At 40.0% G+C, this 27,627-nt stretch overlaps 1 protein-coding gene across 1 annotated transcript in view; it reads left to right on the top strand.

The window, feature by feature from the left end:
- Positions 1–27,627, top strand: part of LOC126183691 (uncharacterized) — a 639,493-nt gene that overhangs the window by 545,166 nt on the left and 66,700 nt on the right. The window contains exon 6 of the mRNA XM_049925871.1: positions 26,306–26,437. Coding sequence (XP_049781828.1) covers positions 26,306–26,437 — 132 coding nt within the window. The remainder of the gene's footprint in view (positions 1–26,305; positions 26,438–27,627) is intronic.

Here is a 27,627-nt window from a genome sequence, read left to right as displayed (position 1 = left end):
CTGAACTCTCAATCACCTTTGAGAGCAATGAAATGTTAATTATTTCATTCACATTATCCTCACTACACTTCTCCAATAAACTGCAGTATTTTTCAGTTGAACCATGCAACTTCTTGCTTGTGCTAGAGACAGGAGTAGATTTCACTTCATGAATAACCTCATTATTTTCAGAATCATTTCCCAAGGTTGGAGAAATTGTCACAGTTCCACTAGTGTACCTTGGAGGAGGCTTCTTCCTCTTGTAAACTCTGTTACTAAATTGAGGCATATTTTATAAGTTCCAGTTACACAATAGAAATACAACACAAATTGTGCAATAACCACCAAATGCTCAATGTAAACAACAGTAGCCAAAGACTACAATACACAGACAAAACAATTGCCTATCAAATCGTGTTGCCAACATAATATAAAGTCTCTGGAAAGACCAGAAGTTTTGAAAAACGATGTTTTCAATGAACATGTATCCATGGAAATTCAATGTGGTGACATGCTCTCTACAGCACATCATTGAAAATAATATTTTCAATACTTGGAGTTGAGCTACAGGTAAGATTAATATGTCATTTTAACGAGGAAGATATGTAGTATTTTATTTCACAATAAACTGAAAACCCAAAATTTCATCATTTTTAGGTTCCGGGTTCCCTTAAAGAGAAATAGTTGAAAAACAAAGAAAACTATGATATATCAATCAATTCCATTCTATTCTAGGCAAACCTTTTTATGTTTTAACAAATTACACTTGATAACAACAATAGTTTTGGAAACTGGTATGTTAGTGTATGGGTTAACAACATCCAAGGAGGCTAGAGAAGCATTCTCTGGAAGGACTAAATCTTTTATCTTTTGTACAAAATGGTATGAGTTTCTCAAAGAAAAGCACCTCTCAAAAGTTTAAGCTTCTCTAAGTCTTTTATTGAGGTCCCTAGTTAACTTATACATTAGTGCAGCATGACTGTTCACAATTTGACACATCAATGAAATGCATTTGTTTGTGAATATGAATGATGTGTGTTTCTCATTTTCTAATGAAAGCTGTGGCTGAAAGCTTTATGTAAGTGTCTTTCAGTTGTGCCTGCCTACAGCTTAACATGTCTTCTTACAGTAAGTAGCAATCTATATTTCCTACATTGTTCATATTCCTACCTGGAGTTTCAATTCGTTGAACAATTTTATATGATCAACATAACACTGGTAAGCTAGAAATCTATATTCTACTCATTATACTGTCACTAATAAATTGTGAAATGTAAGACTTTCATATCTTTTGATACCAGTTTTGTGATATATTGTGAAATGTAATATTTTCATATCTTTTGATACCAGTTCTGTGATGTACACTGAAGCACCAAAGAAACTGGTATAGGCATGTGTATTCAAATGCAGACATATGTAAACAGGCGGAATATGGTGCCGCAGTGAGTAATGCCTATATGAGACAACAAGTGTCTGGCACAGTTGTTTGTTTAATGCTGCTTCAACGGCAGGTTACCAAGACTTTAGTGAGTTTGAACATGGTGTTATAGTTGTCACATGAGCAATGGGACACAGCACCTCCAAGGTAGCAGTGAAGTGGGGATTTTCCCATACGACCATTACACAAGTATACCCCTGAATATCAGGAATCCGGTAAAACATCAACTCTCTGACGTCACTGCAGCTGGAGAAAGATCATGCAAGAATGGTATTAATGAGGACTGGAAAGAATCGTTCAACATGACAGAAGTGCAACCCTTCTTCAAATTGCTGCAGTTTTCAATGCTGGGCCATCAACAAGTGTCTGCATGTGAACTATTCAACAAAACATCATCAATATGGGCTTTCGGAGCCCAAAGCCCACTCGTGTACCCATGATGACTGCACGACACAAAGCTTTACATCTTGCCTGGGCCTGTCAACACTGACATTGGACTGTTGATGAGTGGACACATGTTGCCTGGTCAGACAAGTCTCGTTTCAAATTGGATCGAGCAGATGGGCATGTATGGGTATGGGGACAACCTCATGAATCTATGGACCCTGTATGTCAGCAGGGGACTGTTCAAGCTGGTGGAGGCTCTGTAATGGTATGGGCCATGTGAAGTTGGAGTGATATGGAACGCCTGATACATCTAAATACAACTCTGACAGGTGACATGAACGTAAGCATTCTGGTGATCACCTGCATCCATTCATTTCCATTGTGCATTCTGACGGACTTGGGCAATACCAGCAAGACAATGCAACACCCCACACATCCAGAAATGCTACAGAGTGGCTCCAGGAACATTCTTCTGAGTTGAAACTCTTCCGCTGGCTACCAAACTCCCCAAACATGAACATTATTGAGCATATCTGGGATGCCTTGCAACATGCTGTTCAGAAGAGATCTCCACCCATGTGTACACTTACAGATTTATGGACAGCCCTGCAGGATTCATGGTGTCAGTTCCCTCTGGCTCTATTTCAGACATTAGTCGAGCCCATGCCATGTCATGTTGTGGCACTTCTGCATGCTCATGGGGGCCCTACACAATATTAGGCAGGTGTACCAGTTTCTTTGGCTCTTCAGTGTACACGAATTGTGCTGGCATAAGCTGTTGCTAGCACACCGGTTGGCAAAGACGTAGTGTGAATATTGATAGTAGGTGCTGGATAGCCTTTGAAAATGATGAAATAACAAAATGCGTAAGGTGATTTTGGAAATAATAAAAAATGTGGTCAAGACATTAGAAAGTTATTAATGTTATAACTTATGATGAAACATTGGTTTGCCAGTTCATGCCAACAGCAAGATAACAACCAAAACATTGGCTGGAAGCAAGTCACCATGCACCACAAATTGCAAGATTTAATTCATTTGCTAGAATTGTTGTGGTCAGTGTTTTCTGGGAGATTATCTGGCAAGAAGTTAAACAACATATATTACACAAGTCTTCTGGGCCAACAGATCAAAACAAATATGTGGAAATAGGTATATATTCCAAAATACAACAAAAATACAACAATTATCTTACATCAGAACAGTGCATCTGACAACAAAAGTGCATTTGGCAATGGGAAAACTCAAAAACAGTAAAACGTGTTTGACATCCACCCTGTTCATGAGATTTGTTAACTTTTGATTTGTTGTTATGTAACATACTGAGTCCAACAAAGAGGTTACAGCAGCCATAGATAGCTACTTTGCAGACCTTACATAATTTTATTTCAGTGATTGGATGTACACAATGGAAATCACTTAACAAAGAGAGTGATTCATTATGAAATGTGTCACAACAAAATTGCATTTTTTGCCAGAGAACACAATATTTCATTTCCTGTGCCATCACTGTAAAATCTACATTGTATTGTGTTTGGAACCTGTATTTGTTTGTACAATTAAACAAAATTAACAGTCAACCCAACCTCTGGTTATTCTATATTGTTTCCATATGATAATAGTACAGCATCTTCCATCTAACAATTGAGAGGATCCAAGGACACTGGTGTGGATGACACTAACCATCTTGAAGTTAGCTACAGTTTTTCAAAATGGGACAGTGTCAGTGGCAGGTGCAAAAGAGCATAGTGTCAATGTAAAAGTACAATACCAACCAATACTGGTAGTGGTATGTTTCATAATTTTGCAAGCTATATGCTTAATAAAGTCCTCAGAATCACCACCACAAAGCCAACAAAGATATTTGGGACTCTAAAACTCTCCTGACTCTAAATGTACCACTTTCAAAGTAGATATCTATGCACAGCCCTGAAAATAGCAAACAAATTACTTGAATAGCCACATGGCCTCTGTTTAACTATAAAATAAAGTAAATATCAGTCAACAGTCAGCACTATTGTTCAGATAATGAACACAAGTTATTTTGTTCCTAAACAGCCACCAAAAAATTGGAAAAATATCAGATGATCTACATTACCCCACTAAGTTGAGAAATGACATCTGCAGCTGTTAGTAGGAAATAAATAAAGAAAATTAAATTAAATTGAAAAAAGATAAATGAGTCACCTAGGAGGTGTACATAATAAAGGCAATTGTCACAAAGCACAAAGGGCACTAAACAAGTAGAAATGTTTAGTCCAAATCCTCACTGAACCCCACTGTGTTTCGCTCTCGGGATGTAAACTTGGCCAAAAGTTGAAGACAGTGTGGAACCAGAACCATCTGGCTAAGTAACTTCCTTCCATTACTCCATACACCATGCTATGGCATCATGTTTTTCTGTTATGGGAATTTGCATCACTGGTGAGTGGTTTTGGAATTCCAACTCATCCTGCAGTTCCATTCTTATGGAGTTCCCTTCATATTGTTTTGCCCAGACAGGGGTTGCAAGTGTGACATGCAGTTCTACAGTGGCTTTTGCAGCTGTTATCTTCTTAGTTTTGATCACAATCCTCTTCAATGACCATCTTTCATGGCTGCTCAACACACACTTTCATCTGCATTGTGACTTCGTGGATAATTTTTTTCTGCTTACCCTGCAAGAGGTATAAATCTTTGATATGGTGCCTCTTGAAACACCAAACACTTCATTTACCTCGGGGACTGAAGCACCCAACATACAAGCACCAACAATTTCCCCACAATTGAATTCACTTAGCTCTGGCATGATGCACTCACAATCAGGCAGACTATCAATGTACAATGAAATTGGCCAGTAGTTGGAAACATCAGCTTTAGCACCTTTTTTGAACAGTGGTTTCACACTTGCATATTTGAATCCATTAGAGACAGCACCTTGATTTACAGACTCATTAAATATGTGACAGAGAACTTCAAGAATAAATTTGCAGCACTGCTTCCGTACTTTGACAGATATATTATCCACACCAGTGGAATTTTAATTTTTCATTTGCCTTATTACTGCCTCAATCTCTTTGGTTGTAATATAGGGTAGATGCATTTGACTAATTTTATTCTGCATTGATTTTTGTAGAAGAGTCATGGCTTCAACTCTAGACCCTCTACAACTAATTTGTTGTTGAAGATATTGGCAACTATATCACCTTCATCTGCCATGGATCCATTATGACACACTTCGATACTGTCTATATCTTCTGTAATTTTTCCTGTCTCTCTTTTGAACATCTTCCAAACAGTTTTTATTTTATTATTTGAATTATTAATTTCAGATTTAATAAAAATGCTCTTGCATTTTTTCATGACACTCCTGAGGTTTGTTGGATTTCTGAGTGAGACATAAAGCATTCTCTTTGTTTTACAGTACATTTTGATTCCCTTAATGAGCCAGGTAAGGAAATTTACATTAAAATTGCCAAGCATGATAATTTCTTTGTTTTTTGAGAACAGGTGAGTTAAAAGTGATTCTATTTGCTTGAGGAATATATTAGGGTTTCCTGAGAGTGCTGTGTAAACAGTAATCACATTAACAGGCAGAGAATTAACATGGAGTTCAATGCAACATGCCTCAAAATGTTGATCAACACAATAGTTATTTACATCTACAGATTTGTACACTGCATTATTTTTAACATACTTTAATATTCCACCTTTATCCATTGTGGTTCTACACTCATGCTCATAAATTAAGGATAATTGCAGAAAGTGGTGCCACAAAACATGGCACTACACAAAACTGGCGCTGATAGCATAGGCACATAGGGAACACACACAACACAGATCTGTAAGTACACGGTATTGGTGATAAGTTGAGAAAACTGTCCTGAAACACATGTGCTACAAAACGCCACTGTTTTCTGCACAATTACCCTGACATCAATATGGGATATGATCACCATACACCTCTAAACAGGCCACACAGTGGGTTGGCATACTCTGGATCAGGTGGTTGAGCATCTGCTAGGATATAGCCTCCCTTTCTTGCACCAGTGCCTGTCGGAGGGGTTTGAAGATGTGCAGCGATATGTCAACCAAGACCATCACAGACGTGCTCCATGAGGTTTAGGTCTGGAGAACAGGCAGGCCACTCCATTTGCCTGATGTCTTCTGTTTCAAGGTACTATTCCACAATGGCAGCTCAGTGGGGCCATGCGTTATCATTCATCAGGAGGAAGATGGAAACTACTGCACCCCTGAAAAGGCAGACATACTGGTACAAAATGATGCCCCTATACACCTGACCCGTTACAGTTCCTCTGTCAAAGACATGCAGGGGTGTACATGCACCAATCATAATCCCACCCCACACCATCAAACCACGACCTCCATACAGGTCCCTTTCAAGGACATTAAGGAGTTGGTATCTGGTTCCTGGTTCACACCAGATGAAAACCCGGTGAGAATCACTGTTCAGACTATACCTGGACTCGTCCATGAGCAAAACTTGGGACCACTGTTCCAATGACCATGTACTGTGTTCTTGACACCAGACTTTACTGGCTCTCCTGTGACCAGGGGTCAGTGGAATGCACTTTGAAGGTCTCCGGGTAAATAAACCATGTCTGTTCAGTCATCTGTAGACTGTGTGTCTGGAGACAACTGTTCCAGTGCCTGCGGTAAGGTCCCGAGCAAGGCTACCTGCAGTACTCCATGGCTGTCTGTGGGCACTGATGGTGAGGTATCGGTCTTCTTGTGGTGTTGTACATGGTGGATGTCCCATACTGTAGCACCTGGACACGTTTCCTGTCTGCTGGAATTGTTGCCATAATCTTGAGATCAACTTTGTGGTACATGGAGGGCCCGTGCAATGACCTGCTTTGTTTGACCAGCCTCCAATCGCCCTACTATTCTGCCCCTCACAATGTCACCAATAGGTGTTCTTTGAGCCATTTTCAACACAAAGTCACCATTATCACGTCTGAAAACATCTTTACACTTACTCGCTGCACCGTACTCTGACATACACCAACACACCTCTGCGTATGTGGACTGCTGCCAGTGCCACCATGCAAGAACCGCAGATCAGATGCACTGCATGATCATACCCCGAGCTTATTTAAACCCACAAACCACCCACCAGAGCGTTGTTTCACCATGTATCAGAATTATCCTTAATTTATGAGCATGAATGTAGTATAATAAGCTGCTAGACTGTACTTATATAGTTGCACCATTTCAATACTTTCTGTCAAATGATGATCAGTAAGACATAATATATGGGTATTGTTTATTGTATGAATGTCACTAATGCAAACATACAACTGGTCCAGTTTGTTTCTTAGACCCATTATATTCTGATGAAAAATACAAACTTTGTCATTTCCTAAACTCTTTGTTCTGATGTCATTGTTTTGTTGTCAACCGAAATTAGAGATTATAGGCAGTGTACCTGCAAATTTTTGACTTAAGTTAGTCCTGGAACTGAGGCTGGGTACCAAAACTCCTATAGAGTTCTGCATTTCCTGGTTATTGTGCCTCTTCTGCTTGCCTCTGTTACCACTGATGATGGTGGAGACACATCAGGTGGAGCAGGTTCTTCCACTGCTGTAGATTGTGGAGGGACTAATACTGATGAAGCACCTTGAGCCACTGATGGACAGTCAACAGTAGATGAAATTTCTACCATTGCTACTGGTGAATGCATGGGACAGCAGTTGCAGGTTTGATGGCTACATTTTGAAATTCCCCTGTTGCTGCATCTGAAGCCTGTGATAGTGTTCCTGTTGAGTAACCTGCTGTTTAATCAGGTATGGTTGGGTCTTCAATACTTGTTACTGCTGGCAGGGGAATTGAGATACATGGGATCTTTACCCTGCTATTTTGGTTGAGACCATGTTTTGTAAAGTGCTCTCTCACACAACTGTCAACTGGTATGAAGATTGCATTGGGAAATGATTTACAACTTTTCATAGTTTTATATTAGTATTCATGATTTCAATATTAAAACACAACATTTCTATTAAATCATGCCTCCATGGAATAGCAACAACAAAGAAGGTAATTTGTGGGTTATTTCGAAGTTCGTCTTTCAGAACCCACATTGTCCACCCACTTTCATTACAGTAGATATTGTTTTTTATTGATCATCCATTTTATCATGTAAAATGATATAGGACTTGAAAAAGAAATGACATGAAAAAGAAATTAAATAATAGTGTCTGTATACAACTCATGCAGATAATTAAGTACATAAACAGAACCAAATCATACAGGAACATATAAAATCATACAGATAACCAAATACATAAACCAAACAAATTGTAAGTTTACATTATGTTCAGTGAGATATGGCTAAGTTTAACTTAAGCTATGAATGTCCTCAAATTCATAAAATTTATGTACTCGTCAACACTGTAAAAGCTTTCACTTATAAGTATTTTCTTAAGCTCATTTTTAAAAATTTGCAGCTTTTGTATCTTTTTAACTCTTAAGGGAAGGGCACTAAAAAGAATTATGATATGATATATCACACTTTTTTGATACAGGGCTTTCTTATGTACTTCTCAATGGAAGTCAGTTTTGTGTCTAGTTTCATAGTTGTGGTAATTACTGTTCAAAGAAAAGAGATGAGGATGGGAGTTTAAAAAGCATATACTTTTATAGCTATAACTAGATGGAAGAGTCATAACTTCCAGTTATTTTAATTTTTCCCTACAGGACTCCCTAGCTGCAATCCCTTTTATGGTAATTATTGCTTGTTTGTGAATAGTAAAGGAGTGTTTTGCTAGACTTGAAAAACCCCAAAATATGACACTATATCGCAGTAGACTATGCATAAATGCATAATAGGCACTCATCACCGTTTCTTCACTGCAGGAATTTTTGAGCATTCTTAATATGTAACAGCATTTAATTAGTTTTTTACTGAGCCATTATATACATTTACCCCATTCAAGATGCTCATTTAACCAAATTCCTAAAAATTTAATATTTCAAGTTTTAAATATTTCCTGTTTGCCTAACTTCACTATTATGTTAGGTATTACTTTATTTGAAGTATGCTTGTAATTCATCCATACCGTTTTCTTCTCATTAACAAATGGACTGTTTTCTCAAAACCATTTAACTACTTCATCATTTGTTATTTCTATTTTTTTGTGTAACTCAGTCACATTCTGAGCTTTGACAAAGAGTCTAGTATCATCAGCAAAGAGTACAGAATCAGCTTGTGTTAAATAACTTGGTAAGTCATTTATGAATATCAAGAACAACAGGGGTGCTAACACTGATCTTGGTGTACTCCATGAGTAACTTTCTCATATCCAGAAAAGAAGGATTTACCTTCATTAACTATTTCCACTTTCTGGTATCTATCAGATAAGTATGATTTAAACCACATATGAACATTGCCAAGGACTTCATAGCAGTATAGTTTGTCAAGCAAAATTTTATGATCAATAACATCAATTGCCTTAGATAAGTCTAAAAACAATCCACAGTTTATTTCATTATGATCAATGGAATTTAGAGCAAGTTTTAGGAAATTATAAACAGCAATTTCTGTTGATCTATTTTTTCTAAAACCATTTTGTTCACTGACAAATATTCCACATTTGTTCAAAAAAGCATAGAGTCTTTCATACATTATTCTTTCAAAAGTTTTTGAGAGAAAAGACAACTTTGACAAAGGTCTGTAGTTTTTTACATCATAAGGATCACTGTTATTATATACTGGTGTGGGAGTCTCAGAAAAACATCTGTGAATGCACAATTAAGCTCAGAATTATCCTGTGACGACGAGTGCATGGACAATCTGCTTTACTCATTGATTTGTATTAGTATTCTTTGTATTGACTTAGATTTTTCAGTTGATTGGTGTTAGATCTTTAGGAAACAAAAAGTTATTGCCTGACTACTACATCGAATCTCTTTAGCAGATGGAGGTAAGCTGTAGTTGGCTAAAGTGATGACCCCGTATACTGATTTCCATTTTAGACGAGCAAATGCAGCACCGTTTGGTATCATGTACTGCAGAGTCGGCGTGTCTGCATGACACACAGAGTACTATGAATCGGCACAATGCTTTGTTGAAGCACACCAAAGATTTATGACGTGACATTGAAGACAAGGAAAGCACGGGGTTGAACTTTTCTATTGCATCTGCCATTTGGCAGATAACACTAGCAAGATGAAGATACGCCCACCGCAGTTCATTCCTGATAAACTGGAATTATGGCTTGCAATTCTCGATCTGACTTTCCAGCACCATGGCATTGTAAATGAAGATACCAAATTTATGATCGCTGTTACTGCGTTCAACAGTAAAACAGCAACAATCAGTGCAAATATAATACTCCACCCACCCGACACACAGCAGTATACACATAAACAGTTACTTCTTGAGTGACTACATCGGCTGCTGGAACAATGTATCCAACAGGCACTTCGGGATTTTGGTGGCACCTGTGAAGATTAGTCAATGACACCGAGTTGCCAGCTATGACACTGCAATATGTATGGCACATACAGTTGCCAGAGACAGTTAGAATGGGTGTGGTGCTTTCTGATGCAGGCAATATTACATTATTGCTTTCACTAGCGGACAAGATCTATGTCTCATTAGATGTAGGGCAAGCATCATCTGTGGCTTTCGAACGCAGCAGTACAGACATTCAGGAAGCTGCAGTGATACAAAGCTGCCAACAAACGGATCTTACTCAACAATTGGACAAGCTACAAAATCACATTGATGACTTTTGGCAACAGATATCAACATTCCTCAGAGGCAAAGCGGCAACATACAAGAAGAATGAGGAAGATAGCAGTGTGTCCATGTCACGTATTGGCTGGTACCACCATAGCTTCGGAAACAAGACGACACAATGCACATCAGCATTCACCCAAATGGTGACAGCAGCTGGCCATAGGCGCTGCTGGTTGCGAGTTCGAGCACCAGCACCTACCACTGCAAGGTTAGAGTGTTGACAGGAAACTACTGGTGAGTAACCCTTCTTCTTTACCTTCGCTGTCCCACCAACTTTTTGTCACAGACACTAAATCTGGCCATGCTTATCTAACCGACTCAGGCTCAGATGTCAGTGCACTGCCTGTTGGAAGTTGCGATGTAAAGCTTGTTCCAGTTCAACTGAAGTTCACAGCAGCAAATCAGACTTCAATAATGACTTATGGAAAATGCCAGATAGATGTAGACCTCAGTTTCCAAGATTGTTTACCATGGACTTTGGTGATTGCTGATGTGTCAGATGCAATATTGGGTGCAGATTTATTGATTCATTAAGCAGTTGAAGGAGACATTGGCTCGTCGAGCACCTGCTGGGGTAAGCAGAGCATTAACAGCACCCTAGGACAAGGTTCTCTGACCACATTCGATGACAGACAGGGAGTGATGCCACACGTAGCAAACTAAGAATCCATACTGTGTGCTCAGACAGTTAAACACAACACGGTCCACCACATCAGGACTCCATCTGGTCAACTAGCATTGCAGCACCCGCACCAGTTAGCTCCTGATTGTTTCACCGCAATGAAGGCAGAACTCAAAGAATTCTTGCACTTGGGAGTCATCCATAGATCCGACACCCCATGGTCATCACCACTTCATCTAGTAGAGAAGAAAGACTGGTCCTGGAGACTACTGAGCACTCAATACCCATACTATTCCCGATTGCTATCCAGTACCATTATATTAGGGATTTTACGCGTGTACTGCCAGGTGCGACCATTTTTAGTGTCATTGATTGCCAGAAAGCATATCACCAGATAACAATAGTGCTTGCTGATACACCAAAGATGGCTGTCATGACACCATTTGGTTCATTCAAATACCTCCGTATGCTGTTTGGTTTGAAAAATGCAGCACAATCTTGGCAGTGGTACGTTGATGAAGTACTAAGAGGTTTACCATACTGCTTTTCATACCTCGATGATATCCTGGTCTTTTCCAAATCTGAGAAATTGCACAAACTGCATCTAAAGACTGTTTACCAACACACTGATGCATATGGAATTTCGGTCAATGAATCAAAGTGTTTACTTCAACGATGTCATGTATCATTTTTGGGATACTCAGAGACAACAGCCAGTACCTTCCCACTGCAAGATAAGATGGTTCACCCATTGATTATCACCAACTACACTGGTTCCTTGGAGCAGTTATTTTCTACAGATAACATTTGCCTAATGCTGCAGCCATCCAGGCACCTTTGACATCAGCACTAGCTGGAAAGGATGCAGTGGGCAAGCGACCTTTGCAATGGACACCAGAGATGTTGAGTGCATTCAATAAGACCAAGGCACAACTGGCAATTGTTGTGGATGCTAGCCAGCTAGCCATTGGCACAGCTCTACACCAGCATGTCAAAGGCCACTGGCAGCCCCTGGGCTTCTTCTTCTATAAGCATACATTATCACAAGTTAAATGGAGCACTTACAATAGGGAATTTCTGGCAATTTATGAAGCTGTCAGACATTTCCAGCCAAGTGGATGCCAGGCCATTCACGGTTTTCACAGACCGCAAGCTGGTTGCTTTTGCCTTCAGTAGGAACAAGGATGGCTGCTCACCACAACAATTTAGACAACTTGAATTCATTGCCCAGTTCATGACAGACCTGCAGCATATAAAAGGAGCTGAGAACATCATGGCAGATTTCATGTCTTGGTTGGAATCAACCTCTCAGTCTATTAACTATAAGAAGCTAGCTGCTGTGCAAGAGACAGACCAACAACTCGCCAAATTCCTTTGCAACAGTACAGCCACATTACGTATGCAGCAAATACAACCTGCTGGTGAGCGTGTGTGAGTTTGGTACAATGTATCACAGGGAAAACTGAGACCTTTTGTACCTAAGAAATTGTGACGGCAATTATTTGACTGCATCCATGGGCTGGCTCATCCAGGAATAAATACCAGCATCAAACTGATGACAGATATATTCGTGTGGCCCAATATAAAGAAGGACTGCTGCAGTTGGCCAAAAACATGCTTAGATTCTCAGAGGGCCAAGGTTGGATGATATGTGCTCAAAGCAGTAGGAGACCTCCCACTTACAACGTAACATTTCACATATGTGCACCTGGACATCGTGGGACCTGTATTGCTGTTGGAAGGATACTAAGGATACTGTTACCTCCTCAGTGCAATGTAGCACTTAATTATATGGGCGGAGGCAGTTCCATTATTGGACATTTGTGCAGAAACAGAGGCATGGGTATTTCTTTCGTCATGGATCACATGTTTCAGCTGCCCTTTGCATGTGTAGGGAGTCATCAGAAGAAAATCTGTGAATGCACACAATGAAACACAACATTATTCTGTGATGACAAGCACACGAACATTCTGCTTTACTCTTTGATTTTTATTATTATTCTTTGTATTGAATTAGATTTTTCAGTTGACTGGTGTTAGAGCTTTCAGAAATAAAAAGTTATTGCCTGACTACTATGCTGTATCTCTTTAGCAGATGGAGATAAGCTGTAGTTGGCTAAACAGGTTTTATTATTGACAGACTAAGTTCTCTAGGGAAACAACCAGTGCTGAAAGCAGCATTAATTATATCAATGAGTAGAGGAACAATATATTTGCAGTGTTCAATTACTTTATCAGGAATGCCATCTGTACCACAGAAAAATTTATTTTTTAGTTTTCCGATTGCATTCTCTGCCTCTTATACTGTTACAGGATAAAAAAATATGGCTTTAAGATTTACAGAGGCGTTATGATTACCCATTATGTGACTTTGGTTTCTTATAAGATTTTGTACTGAAATTTTATAGTGGCTATTGAATAGAGTGGCTATTTCTAAATGATAAATTATAGTTTTGCCTTCACTTTTAAGAACAATGTTGATGTTTACTGCTTTGATTCTGTCTAAGTTTGCATTTATCATATTCCAAACTGATTTCTTTTTTCTTCCTACCCTTGTTTCTGTTGATGTATGAATTGTTGCTTAATTTTTTTGCTGCTGTAATGACTTTCTTATACACTTTCTTTACATACTGTGTCAGAGCTGGATTTTGCCTAGCTGATTTAGTGAACTTCCTAAGTTGCTCTGAAGATTTTCTTATCCTTGTGTTATCCAAGTGTTAATTCTGGTTTTTACTTTAATTTTCTTTAGAGGGAATGCAGTTTCATAGTTATGCTTGTAAAAAGCTGAAAAAGACTCAAACTTTATATCTGAATTGTGATACTTATTGTGGTGTCACCGCCAGACACCACACTTGCTAGGTGGTAGCTTTAAATCGGCCGCGGTCCATTAGTACATGTCGGACCCGCGTGTCGCCACTGTCAGTAATTGCAGACCGAGCGCCACCACACGGCAGGTCTAGAGAGACGTACGAGCACTCGCCCCAGTTGTACGACGACTTTGCTAGCGACTACACTGACAAAGCCTTTCTCTCATTTGCCGAGAGACAGTTAGAATAGCCTTCAGCTAAGTCCATGGCTACGACCTAGCAAGGCGCCTTTAACCATATCTGAGAGTCTCACTTGTATCATCAAGAATGCTGTATACAAATGATGGATTAAAGTTAAGTATAACCGCAGCTACGTACTTTTCTTTATAGCATTCATTACGTATCCTGTTCCAGACTTCACGCCAGCCGGCGTGTGTAACGCGTGCATTTCGGCTACTTCCGAGTGGCGTGGCTGTCTTGCAATGCCACAACACTTATCCAAACCCCAGTCTGCATTTTTTAACATGAATTAAAAATCCTAATGCTATCCTCATTTATAATCTTCTGTAGAAGTATTTCTCACTTCCCTTGGAATTTGTGTTGAGTGCATTATTTACACTAAATTTTATTGCTTCATAATCTGAGAATCCAGTCTCAATCACTTCTACACTATGCTCAAATGTTTTCAAGTACAAAAAATATTTGATCAATTATAGTTTTAGTGGTCTTGCACCACCTATCACAATACAGCTGCTTCCAGACTGTAAGGAGCTTTCATAATTTTTTAGAATTTCACATAAAGGCGCTCCTGGTTTGACAGTGCCGGTTACATCAAGTTTTGGTGACCAATACTTAAAATTTCAGGGATTCCTTTACCACTGCTATCTGCAAAAACATGTATTTTACTATTTTTCTTTGATATGTGGGTATACAGGGTGTCACAAAAAGGTACGGCCAAACTTTCAGGAAACATTCCTCACACACAAAGAAAGAAAATATGTTATGTGGACGTGTGTCCAGAAACGCTTACTCTCCATGTTAGAGCTCATTTTATTACTTCTCTTCAAATCAAATTAATCATGGAATGGAAACACACAGCAACAGAATGTACCAGCGTGACTTCAAACATTTTGTTACAGGAAATGTTCAAAATGTCCTCCGTTAGTGAGAATACATGCATCCACCCTCCATCGCATGGAATCCCTGATGCGCTGATGCAGCCCTGGAGAATGGCGTATTGTGTCACAGCTATCCACAATACAAGCACGAAGAGTCTCTACATTTAGTACCAGGGTTGCGTAGACAAGAGCTTTCAAATGCCCCCATAAATGAGTCAAGAGGGTTGAGGTCAGGAGAGCGTGGAGGCCATGGAATTGGTCCACCTCTACCAATCCATCGGTCACCAAATCTGTTGTTGAGAAGCATACGAATACTTCGACTGAAATGTGCAGGAGCTCCATCATGCATGAACCACATGTTGTGTCATAAAGGCACATGTTCTAGTAGCACAGGTAGAGTATCCTGTATGAAATCATGATAACATGCTCCATTGAGTGTAGGTGGAAGAACATGGGGCCCAATCAAGACATCATCAACAATGCCTGCCCAAATGTCAAATGTCAAATGAGTCGCATGTCAACACAAGCACCGAAGTCTACATTACCTTCCTTCAATTGGGCAAACTGGCGGTGAATTGAGGAAGTACAGTACATACTGACGAAACTAAAATGAGCTCTAACATGGAAATTAAGTGTTTCCGGACACATGTCCAAAAAACATCTTTTCTTTATTTGTGTGTGAGGAATGTTTCCTGAAAGTTTGGCCATACCTTTTTGTAACACCCTGTATGCACAGTTTATGTGATTTATGGTTTTGTTAACAGTGTGTTTCACATTAATTTCATTATTACATACAATGGATGATATGCATAGCTTCTCACCACCACTGCTTTTCCTAACGCTGAATTTAGATGATATTTCACCATTGTGTCAACACAGTGGTTTTGAATATTCATTTCCACATACTGGTATTGGTTCAGTCTCTTCACGCATGGGAAAAGCTTGAAGTTTGTTTTTGAGCACCAGTTGTTCGATGTTTTCACTTTCTGGTGATTTTTTTGTGCTCGAACTTTTGTTTTTATGTGGTGCATAGGGGAGTTGGAAAATAAGTTTCCCCTGTCGACTGTGGTCAGAGTTGTGTGTGAAAGGAAAAAAAAGAGAATGAGACATTAAAGATAAGAGATATCTTTATTTTTCTACAAAATTTCCAAGTACTTTGAGACATTTGTCATACCGCTTTATTTGTTTCAAACAGCCTTCCAGGAAAAAATCAGGGCATTGCATATGGAAGAAGCATTGAATGGCTTGTTTGATGTCAGCATTGTTACCAAAGCGCCTTCTGCTGAGAGGTAACAGATGGAAGTCACTTGGTGCAAGATCCGGACTGTAAGGCGGATGGTATAGGCACTCCCAACCAAGAGTTGCAATATGCTTTTGCGTTGCCGTCACCTTGTGTGGTCTTGCATTGTCATACAACAGCAGAATGCCAGATCTGAGAAGGCCAGGCCACTTTTTCCGAATCACCTCTTTCAATTTCGACAGAGTGGCACAGTACCGCTCAGCATTAATGGTTGCATCCTCCAGAAAGTCCATTAGCAAAACTCCATTGGCATCCCAGAAAATGGTGAGTAGCACTTTACCTGCAGATGGTATGCTTTTGAACTTCTTGGGGACGGGTGATTATGGATGTTTCTACTCCATGGGTGCGGCCTTCGATTCGGGTGTGTAATGGTGGACCCAGATTTCATCCCCCATCACAATCCTAAACAGAAGGTCATTGCCAGATTCATGGTAACACACGAGCTGTTCCAGGCTGAATGCTATGTGTTGTTCCATGTGTGTCGGGGTCAGTTGGTGGGGCACCCATCATGCTGACACCTTCTTGTATCAAAGAATGTTGTGGATGATCTTGTGAGCTCGCTCATGTCCAATTTCAAGTTCTGCTGCTACTCCATCGATGGTGATACACCGGGTGGTGATACACTGGTTCGCTTTAATCATGTCATCCACATTCTTGACATTTGCATCTGTAGTGTTCATGTGCATCTGTCCAGGTCTCGGTATGTCCTGCACTTGTTGACGTCCATCACTGAATTGCTGGCACCATCTCTGCACCATTTGCCTCGACATCACACCTGACCCATACACCTCAACAACGCAGTTATGAATTTCTGTGCCTGATACTCCACATGCCCATTCATAGCAGATAACAGCTCTCACTTCAGCCTTTGACCACAACTCCAAAATGCACCTTCTCTCTGTAGCTCTGGGAAAAGACTGAGCGACAGGCCTCCACTTTGCACAGGCACTGCAAGAGCACCATCTGCTTGATCGCAGTTGACCTCTACCCAATGGTGTATTGGTGTCTTGCACGTGCGTGTTCATCTGCCATGTCGTCTTTCACCCATATCACACAACTCTGCCCACAGTCGACAGGGGAAGCTTATTTTACAGCTCCCCCTCGTATTTTAGTGCACTCATTTGAATTTTTAAGTGGAGAAGAAATGGACCTTTGTTTGCCTAATGGCTCACTCATTTCTTTTCAAAGTTCAAAGGTATCACTACTCAATGAACTAATGATTAACTAAAGGCTAGAAACACGCTCATTTAACTTCATGATTTCAGTCATACAACTTGTACACACTTTATTTTTACTGTAATTTTTTTCATTTTTTGCAGGAACACATTCATTTGCAAACACAATGCCGCCATTTTGCTCACGGAAGAGTATGTAGTTTCAATCGTGCCTCACTAACAGGAGGCAGACAGTTGAATTTTTGAACAAAGATGGTATTAAAGTTCCTACCAATGAAACTATGGTCAATCATGGTGTCCCTCAAGGTTCAGTTCCAGTGCCGTTATCTTTCATATTATTTATCAATCACCAGCGTCTGAAGCTACCTAATGCCATACCTGTATTGTTTGCAGATGACACACACCTGCCTTTCTTAAATCCATCTCTTCAGGCTGTAAATGACAATCTACCAACAGGCTAATTTTCTGGATACACAAAAACAAATTATTAATAAACAGAAAGAAAACTGCTCATCTGTTTTTCACTGCCCCCAAAAACCGCCCCACCTACTTGAAGCCCATGTTAGTTGGTGATGAAGCAGTGGAGCAAATCAGTAAGATTAAAATTCTTGGGGGATGGACAGGCAATAAATTCCAGTGGAATACTCACAGAGAGAAGCTGCTAAAGAAACTGAGCAGTTTGTGTTATGCTTTTCAGAGTCTTAGTCAGTCCTGTGATATCTCAACCATAGAAACAGATTAATTTGCTGTAGTAAACTCAATTCTCTCCTATGGAATCCCATTTTGGGGGTCAGTGTTCAGTAAAATTTTTATGATGCAAGATAAGGATCTTAAAGATAATGACACAGATGCCTCCACATATCTCCACTAAGCTTGTTTTCAAGGAATTGAAAATATTTAGAAACTGTGACTTTTGTTAATAAGAATTTGAATATATTCAAGACCAATGAGTCTATTGGGGTCATAATACACATTCTAGTGCAGACATTCACCTTAATAGTCAAAGACTGACCAAAGGTTTACATGGTGTAAGAAAATGGGCAGTTTGGCAGTGTGCTTTACAGTAAATTACCCGTATCAGTTAGAAAAAGTAGGAATGTATTTAGGAATAAAGTAAAACAAATTTTACTTACACACCTTTTTATTCTGTTGATGAGTACCTAAAATCCAATTTGTTCAAACAATTCTAGAACTTTTAGTCTACAATGTGGCTGTACTATATTATGTCTAAATCTATAAGTTTAATTGAATAGTATGAAATTGTTGTGAGTTGTGCTACTATGATTTTGTGTTTTATTTTTTATTTTTAGTGTTGCTAATTGCAGTTTCATGGAGATTCCATGATATTTCAGTGATACAGTGGCTTTTTGTCTTCTGGTATAACTGGATGGAATTGTAGTGGTGAACCATTTATATGATAGCTTAAAAGAAAAGTGTGGATCCCAGGTGGAAGGGAGGGGCAAATATATCTGCATCTATATGGGGGAGGAGGGGTGGAGGGTGGTTGGATCCAGATGGCTGGGGCTGTGAAGCAATTAACAGTCTATGGTGTTACAGTGAGCAACATGCTCTGCCATAGGGCGGTGACACAAGTTCTTGGCCTGATTTGGTGGTGGTCATTCCTATTATTTACCTTTATTACCAATTCTGTTATTCACCAGCCATAGCTGGACAGACAACATCAAGATACAACATTATCAAAATATAAGACTACAACTCTACTATGATAGTAATTTATTACTGCAAGACATATTTAAGTTATAAATTAGATTGCAATAATATCACAACAATAAAATAGATACATAACGGTTGCTGTGGGAGTCATGGAACTGAGCTGCAGCTCAAGTAAACACTATGCTATTACTAGAGAAGAATTCTTCAATATTGTAGAAGGGTTGCTCTTTTAGCTTACACAAAATAGTAGTTTTAAACTGCTCCCATGTAAAGACTGAATGTCATCAGGTAGACCATTAAACAGTTTTAGGGCCACCATTGGTAAGCTGTTTTGTGTCTTTGCTAATCGACACCTTGGCACGTCGATATTGTCTTTTTTGCGAGTGCTGTATTTCGGAACTACATTTCTCTTTCTGTAGATATCATGGTTTCTCTTTATGTGGAAGAGGCAGTTCAATATACAGGGTGTTACAAAAAGGTACAGCCAAACTTTCAGAAAACATTCCTCACACACAAATAAAGAAAAGATGTTACATGGACATGTGTCCGGAAAAGCTTAATTTCCATGTTAGTGCTCATTTTAGTTTCGTTAGTATGTACTGTACTGCCTCGATTCACCACCAGTTGGCCCAATTGAAGGAAGGTAATGTTGACTTCAGTGCTTGTGTTGACATGCAACTCATTGCTCTACAGCACTAGCATCAAGCACATCAGTACGTAGCATCAACAGGTTAGTGTTCATCACGAACATGGTTGTGCAGTCAGTGCAATGTTTACAAATGCAGAGTTGGCAGATGCCCATTTGATGTATGGATTAGCACGGGGCAATAGCTGTGGTGTGGTACATTTGTATCGAGACAGATTTCCAGAATGAAGGTGTCCTGACAGCAAGACGTTCGAAGCAATTCATTGGTGTCTTAGGGAGCACGGAACATTCCAGCCTATGACTCGCGACTGGGGAAGACCTAGAATGACAAGGACACTGGCAATGGATGAGGCAATTCTTTGTGCAATTGACAATAACCCTAATGTCAGCGTCAGAGAAGTTGCTGCTGTACAAGGTAACTGTATTTTGAGTGCTACGGGAGAACCAGTTGTTTCCGTACCATGTACAGTGTGTGCAGGCACTATCAGCAGCTGATGGGCCTCCACAGGTACACTTCTGTGAATGGTTCATCCAACAATGTGTCAATCCTCATTCCAGTGCAAATGTTCTCTTTACGGATGAGGCTTCATTCCAACGTGATCAAATTGTAAATTTTCACAATCAACAAGTGTGGGCTGACGAGAATCCGCACGCAATTGTGCGATCTCATAATCAACACAGATTTTCTGTGAATGTTTGGGCAGGCATTGTTGGTGATGTCTTGATTGGGCCCCATGTTCTTCCACCTATGCTCAATGGAGCACGTTATCATGATTTCATACGGGATACTCTACCTGTGCTGCTAGAACATATGCCTTTACAAGTACAACACAACATGTGGTTCATGCACGATGGAGCTCCTGCACATTTCAGTTGAAGTGTTCGTACGCTTCTCAACAACAGATTCGGTGACCGATGGATTGGTAGAGGCGGACCAGTTCCATGGTCTCCACGCTCTCCTGACCTCAACCCTCTTGACTTTCATTTAGGGGGGCATTTGAAATCTCTTGTCTACGCAACCTCAGTACCAAATGTAGAGACTCCTCGTGCTCGTATTGTGGACGGCTGTGATACAATACACCATTCTCCAGGGCTGCATCAGTCCATCAGGGATTCCATGCGACAGAGGGTGGATGCATGTATCCTCGCTAACGGAGAACATTTTGAACATTTCCTGTAACAAAGTGTTTGAAGTCACGCTGGTACGTTCTGTTGCTGTGTGTTTCCATTCCATGATTAATGTGATTTGAAGAGAAGTAATAAAATGAGCTCTAACATGGAAAGTAGGCATTTCCAGACACATGTCCACATAACATATTTTCTTTCTTTGTGTGTGAGGAATGTTTCCTGAAAGTTTGGCCATACCTTTTTGTAACACCCTGTATACTGGCTGTTAACATCAGAACTCCTAACCTGGTGAAAATTGGTTTACAGTGGTCTGTTTTTTTTTGCTTGAAGTAATTATCCTCATTGGTTTCTTTTGCAGTAAAAGCACATTCTTGCAGCCTGCAGAATGGTCCCAAAACAACAGCCCATAACTGATGTGGCTGTGAAACATTGCATAGTACACAGTTAGCAGGTACTGTTCTGGTACTATACTTTTCAGTTTCCTCAAGAGGTACAGGACCCGTGAAAGTTTGGAACATACACGTTTCGTGTGCTGTTGCCAGGTTAATTTGGTATCAATGAGAAAGCCCAGATGTTTAACATCTGCTGCGTTGCCCCGTGCTCCAGTATTGCTGAGGCTGCATATCATCCTCTGAGGTTTTTCTTCATTAATTTTCATTTTGTTCATGATAAACCAGGCCTTAGCTTCATTGAACAAGACTTCTGCTTGTTGGACTGCCTGTACATTCTCTCGTTTTGAAAACAAGGTTGTATCATCTGCAAACTGCAAGGTGTGCCCATTGGAGCCTATGTCATTTATGAAGATAAAAAACAGCAGGGGCCCTATTACTGATTCCTGTGGCACATCATGCTGTAGCTTCTTCCCACCTTGCACAGAGACAATCTGTTGTCTGTTTCTCGGGTAGGATTCAAGAGTTTGCAGGACAGATCCCCCTACATTATATGTTTTTAGCTTTCTGAGCAGGGCCATATGTGGGATGCAGTCAAATGCCTTACTAAGGTCACAGAGTACTAATGCTATAGGATCTTTGTCTTCAAAACCCTGACTTATGTTTGTAACTAAGTCAAGTACAGCTGTTGTTGTTGACCTGCCATTCCAAAAGCCATGTTGCACATCATAAAAGAGACTATTTCCTTCAAAGTAACTTAATAGTTGTTCTTTCATTATCGACTCCATCACCTTTGCTAGTACTGGTATTATAGATATGGGCCTGTAGCTCGACACTTCATTGGACTGCCTTTTTTGTAAACAGGCACTGTGCATGCTACTTTCAGGAAGTCTGGAAATTCCCCTGCACGGAGGCTTTTATTTATTACTACTGTTAATGGCTGTGCAATTTAACTGATTATAGTTTTAACATAGTACAGGACATGCCATAAATATCAGGACTCCCTGAAGATTTGTAGCTTTTTACAATTTTTATAATTTTTTTTGGATACACTCTCTTCCACATTACCCTGCTGCATTTATTCTCAAATTTCACAGCAGCTGCAGGATCTATTCCAAAGTCAGGAATTCCATCTACTGTGTTTTCCACAATTTTTATAAAATAGTCATTAAACTCATCTGGACTGCAAGAATTAGAGCAAGAGGTGGGCTTTTTCCTGTGCTCATTAACCAGATCCCATGCTGCTTTACAAGGATTGTGAGCTGCTTCAATAAATCTGACATTGGTTTCCTTCTTTGCTTTTTCTACTTTCTTTCTGTAGATCCTTTTGGTCTGTAAATAACTAGAGTATAGTCTATCCTTAATTTCTACACCTTTAGCAGCTTTGTCCTTGTCATTTAGTATTTGGACAATACATTTTATTTTGGCTAGTCTAGGAGTACACCACCTCTTTACTTTGTTAGTTTTTTGTCTACATTTTGATTTAGCATTTGAAATCTCTTGGGTTTTAATGGAAAATGTTCATCAAATTTCACTTTAAGGATCTGGAAAATGTGATTGAATGCAGAATTTGGTGGCAATTCATCAATTATTTGGTGCCAATCCATAGAAGACACTGTAGTTTTGAAATCATCTAAGATTTTCTTTGTAATAACTCTGTTTCTGAATACATAATTTGAATGCCAGATGGGAATTTGTTGTGTACTTACTGAGTTTGTCCATAACTTCATGATTACTGCATGGTGATCCGCTAGTATAGGGTCCACCACACTTACTTTGTAGTCCCAACTATTTAGGTTTGTCACAATTGTGTCAAGACAAATAGCTCCTCTTGTTGGTAGAGAGTTTCCTACGAATAGCTCATAGCTTCTTACTAAGTTCATGAAAGTTCTTCCTTTATCATTACCTTCTCCAATATGAATGTTGAAGTCTCCACATAAAGCAATTTTCGTCCCTAAGTGTACTAGGTGACACAGACAGCTTTCCAACTGGTTGAGGAAATTTTCAAAATTTCCATCTGGGGAACAGTACACAGAAACAACAATTAAGTTGGCATCTGACAGTCCCAAAGTAGCTAATTCTAGGTCTAGATCTACACAAAATTTACTTAAGTCAATTTTATTGGCATTGAGTTTACTATTTACATACACAGCTACACCACCATGGATAGTAGTTTCTCTACACCATGCATTCACCATTTCTATATATTCAATGTTTCTGTAGTATTCTGTTTCTAGTTGGGCTAGCTAGTGTTCACATACACTCCTGGAAATGGAAAAAAGAACACATTGACACCGGTGTGTCAGACCCACCATACTTGCTCCGGGCACTGCGAGAGGGCTGTACAAGCAATGATCACACGCACGGCACAGCGGACACACCAGGAACCGCGGTGTTGGCCGTCGAATGGCGCTAGCTGCGCAGCATTTGTGCACCGCCGCCGTCAGTGTCAGCCAGTTTGCTGTGGCATACGGAGCTCCATCGCAGTCTTTAACACTGGTAGCATGCCGCGACAGCGTGGACGTGAACCGTATGTGCAGTTGACGGACTTTGAGCAAGGGCGTATAGTGGGCATGCGGGAGGCCGGGTGGACGTACCACCGAATTGCTCAACACGTGGGGCGTGAGGTATCCACAGTACATCGATGTTGTCACCAGTGGTCGGCGGAAGGTGCACGTGCCCGTCGACCTGGGACCGGACCGCAGCGACGCACGGATGCACGCCAAGACCGTAGGATCCTACGCAGTGCCGTAGGGGACCGCACCACCACTTCCCAGCAAATTAGGGACACTGTTGCTCCTGGGGTATCGGCGAGGACCATTCGCAACCGTCTCCATGAAGCTGGGCTACGGTCCCGCACACCGTTAGGCCGTCTTCCGCTCACGCCCCAACATCGTGCAGCCCGCCTCCAGTGGTGTCACGACAGACGTGAATGGAGGGACGAATGGAGACGTGTCGTCTTCAGCGATGAGAGTCGCTTCTGCCTTGGTGCCAATGATGGTCGTATGCGTGTTTGGCGCCGTGCAGGTGAGCGCCACAATCAGGACTGCATACGACCGAGGCACACAGGGCAACACCCGGCATCATGGTGTGGGGAGCGATCTCCTACACTGGCCGTACACCACTGGTGATCGTCGAGGGGACACTGAATAGTGCACGGTACATCCAAACCGTCATCGAACCCATCGTTCTACCATTCCTAGACCGGCAAGGGAACTTGCTGTTCCAACAGGACAATGCACGTCCGCATGTATCCCGTGCCACCCAACGTGCTCTAGAAGGTGTAAGTCAACTACCCTGGCCAGCAAGATCTCTGGATCTGTCCCCCATTGAGCATGTTTGGGACTGGATGAAGCGTCGTCTCACGCGGTCTGCACATCCAGCACGAACGCTGGTCCAACTGAGGCGCCAGGTGGAAATGGCATGGCAAGCGGTTCCACAGGACTACATCCAGCATCTCTACGATCGTCTCCATGGGAGAATAGCAGCCTGCATTGCTGCAAAAGGTGGATATACACTGTACTAGTGCCGACATTGTGCATGCTCTGTTGCCTGTGTCTATGTGCCTGTGGTTTTGTCAGTGTGATCATGTGATGTATCTGACCCCAGGAATGTGTCAATAAAGTTTCCCCTTCCTGGGACATTGAATTCACGGTGTTCTTATTTCAATTTCCAGGAGTGTATATATAATACATCAGGTCTCACTTCATCAACAAGCAGTGATAATGTATCAAGTTTTGTTCTGAGGCACTGCACATTTACACTTGCTATAACTAAGACAACATTTTCTTCAATGAAACAATTTCCTTTTTCACTGGAATGTTCTTGGTCTTGGGAGTTTATCACACTGGTACACTAGGCATCCTCTGGAATAAAAAACATTTTATCACAAAATTCTTTGGCCATATACTGTTGTCCATTATTTTATCTTTTAGGTCAAAATGAACACCAATTTTGAAGCTATTATTTATTCCCTTTGTTTCCAATTTTTCAACTGTAAAATTGCTGTGATTTGGAAAAGTGTTCTGTAAGAGGTTAGTTACAGTTTCAGCTGTGGTGCCAGCCGTGGAGAGCCAGTTGGTAGCCATGTTGCCTCTAAAAGCTGTTCATTAATTGTAGAAATGTTGCTATACAATATAGATGTGACACATAGCTATGCAATTTATGAGATAAGACATAGCAGTAACAGGACTACAATAAAATGTTCTGTTTCCACACAAGTGACATGTGTCAATATTAGTCTTTTAGGTGTTTGGCATTGGATAAATTAGCAAACATCCATTGTGAAATGAATGTACTTCAGCTCTCAGCAGCAGAAAATTGAGAGTATAAAAATATTTTATAGATTGAAGGTACAGAAAACATTTCTTTAAAAAAATCTATCAGGCAGAGAATGTCAGGGATTTCAGCATGTGTGTTATTTAAAGCTTGGCCATGCATACTGAACAGCAAGAAGTTTGTTAATTCTTCAATATTCAGCAGGTTGAGTGATTCATAAGAATTATAGTCAACCTACAAAGCGTTTGAGGCCCATGAAATGAATAGCAACACATGCAGGCTAGAGGTACAACATTTCAGATAGAAAAAAATTGTATAGACTCAAAGAGGAAATGTCTTTCACATGTTGTCTGCAGCAACTGCACAGTACTTTTAGAACTAAAATAAAAGAGGACAAAGAAGCTTATCTTTTTAAATATCTTAGAAGAGACTATGAAACATATAATACCGAAAATCATTCATTGTTTACATAATAATAAATAATACAATCATTGTTTCTTACCAAAACATGTATATAAACTGTTACCTACTCTCTGAACTTGCCCATGATTTGGTACTTAAAAATGACTCAATATTTATTTTAAAATGTCAGACGTCATCACTGAATTATTTGTTTTGCAGTATATGTCCCTGTTGATGCGGCCATTGGAGGTGCTTCTGTTTCCATTATGATAATGACCTCTGGCATAAAACCATATCAATGGAGAATACGCGCTACACAAATCAACTGTAAGGAAAATGTCAACCTTGCAGGTATGAATAACAATGTATCAGATTAAAATCTGGGCAAAGAATGTAAACAAGAGATATAAGTATTGCATTTTGATTTTTGTAAACACACACACACACACACACACACACACACAGAGAGAGAGAGAGAGAGAGAGAGAGAGAGAGAGAGAGAGAGAGAGAGAGAGAAGTCTTTATAAACATCAAAAGAGTCAATAACAAAATTTTTGAAAAAATTCCTATTACTAATACATGAATTATCACAAACAAGAGAATGGCTTACAGGAAAGCTGCCTTCACAAGGAAGCATACCTTACAAACATATATTCATACAATGTTTCTGAGGCTAGTTCTGTGAAATACAATTTCAGAAATTGGGCAATGGATCTGTCACCTCCAGAGATGCCTCTGTGCAAAGTAATAATCAAGTGCTGTCCATGATGGTCTGTATTTGGACCCAACTTTTGGGAAATTAACCGCTCTTGGAAACCTTAGTAAATGAGGACACAATACAAAATAGTATATATCAACTATCTACTCTTGTTACTAGCTGAATCCTACAATGGACCATGAACCTAAGTTAGTTATTTTATAAACTTATTGGTATAGGGCAAAACAATGTATACTTTCTTCAGTAGTCTATTATGGCAAGAGCACATGGGTCAACAGGCTTTATACTTGCCAGGGCCATAAGAAAAGTGAAAAGAAATATTATCTCCTCAATTTTTTGGGGCATTTTGGTTCCCTCCAACTGATGAATTACTGGAAATAATGGCCTGTGTCCATTGGACTTAGTAACTCAACAACAATCTGTAAGTTATTGGTCAAAGAAATGAGAATTTTACAAAATTAGACAAATAATAGCAAGCAATATCTAGCAAACAAGAAATTAAGAGTACTACATTTCACACTGAGAATGTGGAATTGTCCATTTACTTAATGATAATTATCTCTACCCATCATTTTCATGCAGTGCAGTTAAAAAATTGCCACAAACATGATGCTGTTGAATGAAAACCAGATCACATAGTATTTGAATGCCCAGATGATCACAGCGAACAGACAGGCAGTGTTTGGTAAATATATAAGTGAAACAACACATAAAATAAGGAAAAGGTGACCACTCAGTTATAGTGGCTCAATGCAGGGATCTTAGTAATGCTTAACAGACAACAGCATTCACACCAGCTTTCAACCATTAGCTCTTTTTACAG

The sequence above is a fragment of the Schistocerca cancellata genome, chromosome 4 (assembly GCF_023864275.1).
Source record: "Schistocerca cancellata isolate TAMUIC-IGC-003103 chromosome 4, iqSchCanc2.1, whole genome shotgun sequence".
NCBI classification, from domain to species: domain Eukaryota; kingdom Metazoa; phylum Arthropoda; class Insecta; order Orthoptera; family Acrididae; genus Schistocerca; species Schistocerca cancellata.
The sequence above is the reverse complement of the archived record's forward strand: the minus strand, read 5'-3'. Positions and strand labels throughout refer to the sequence as shown.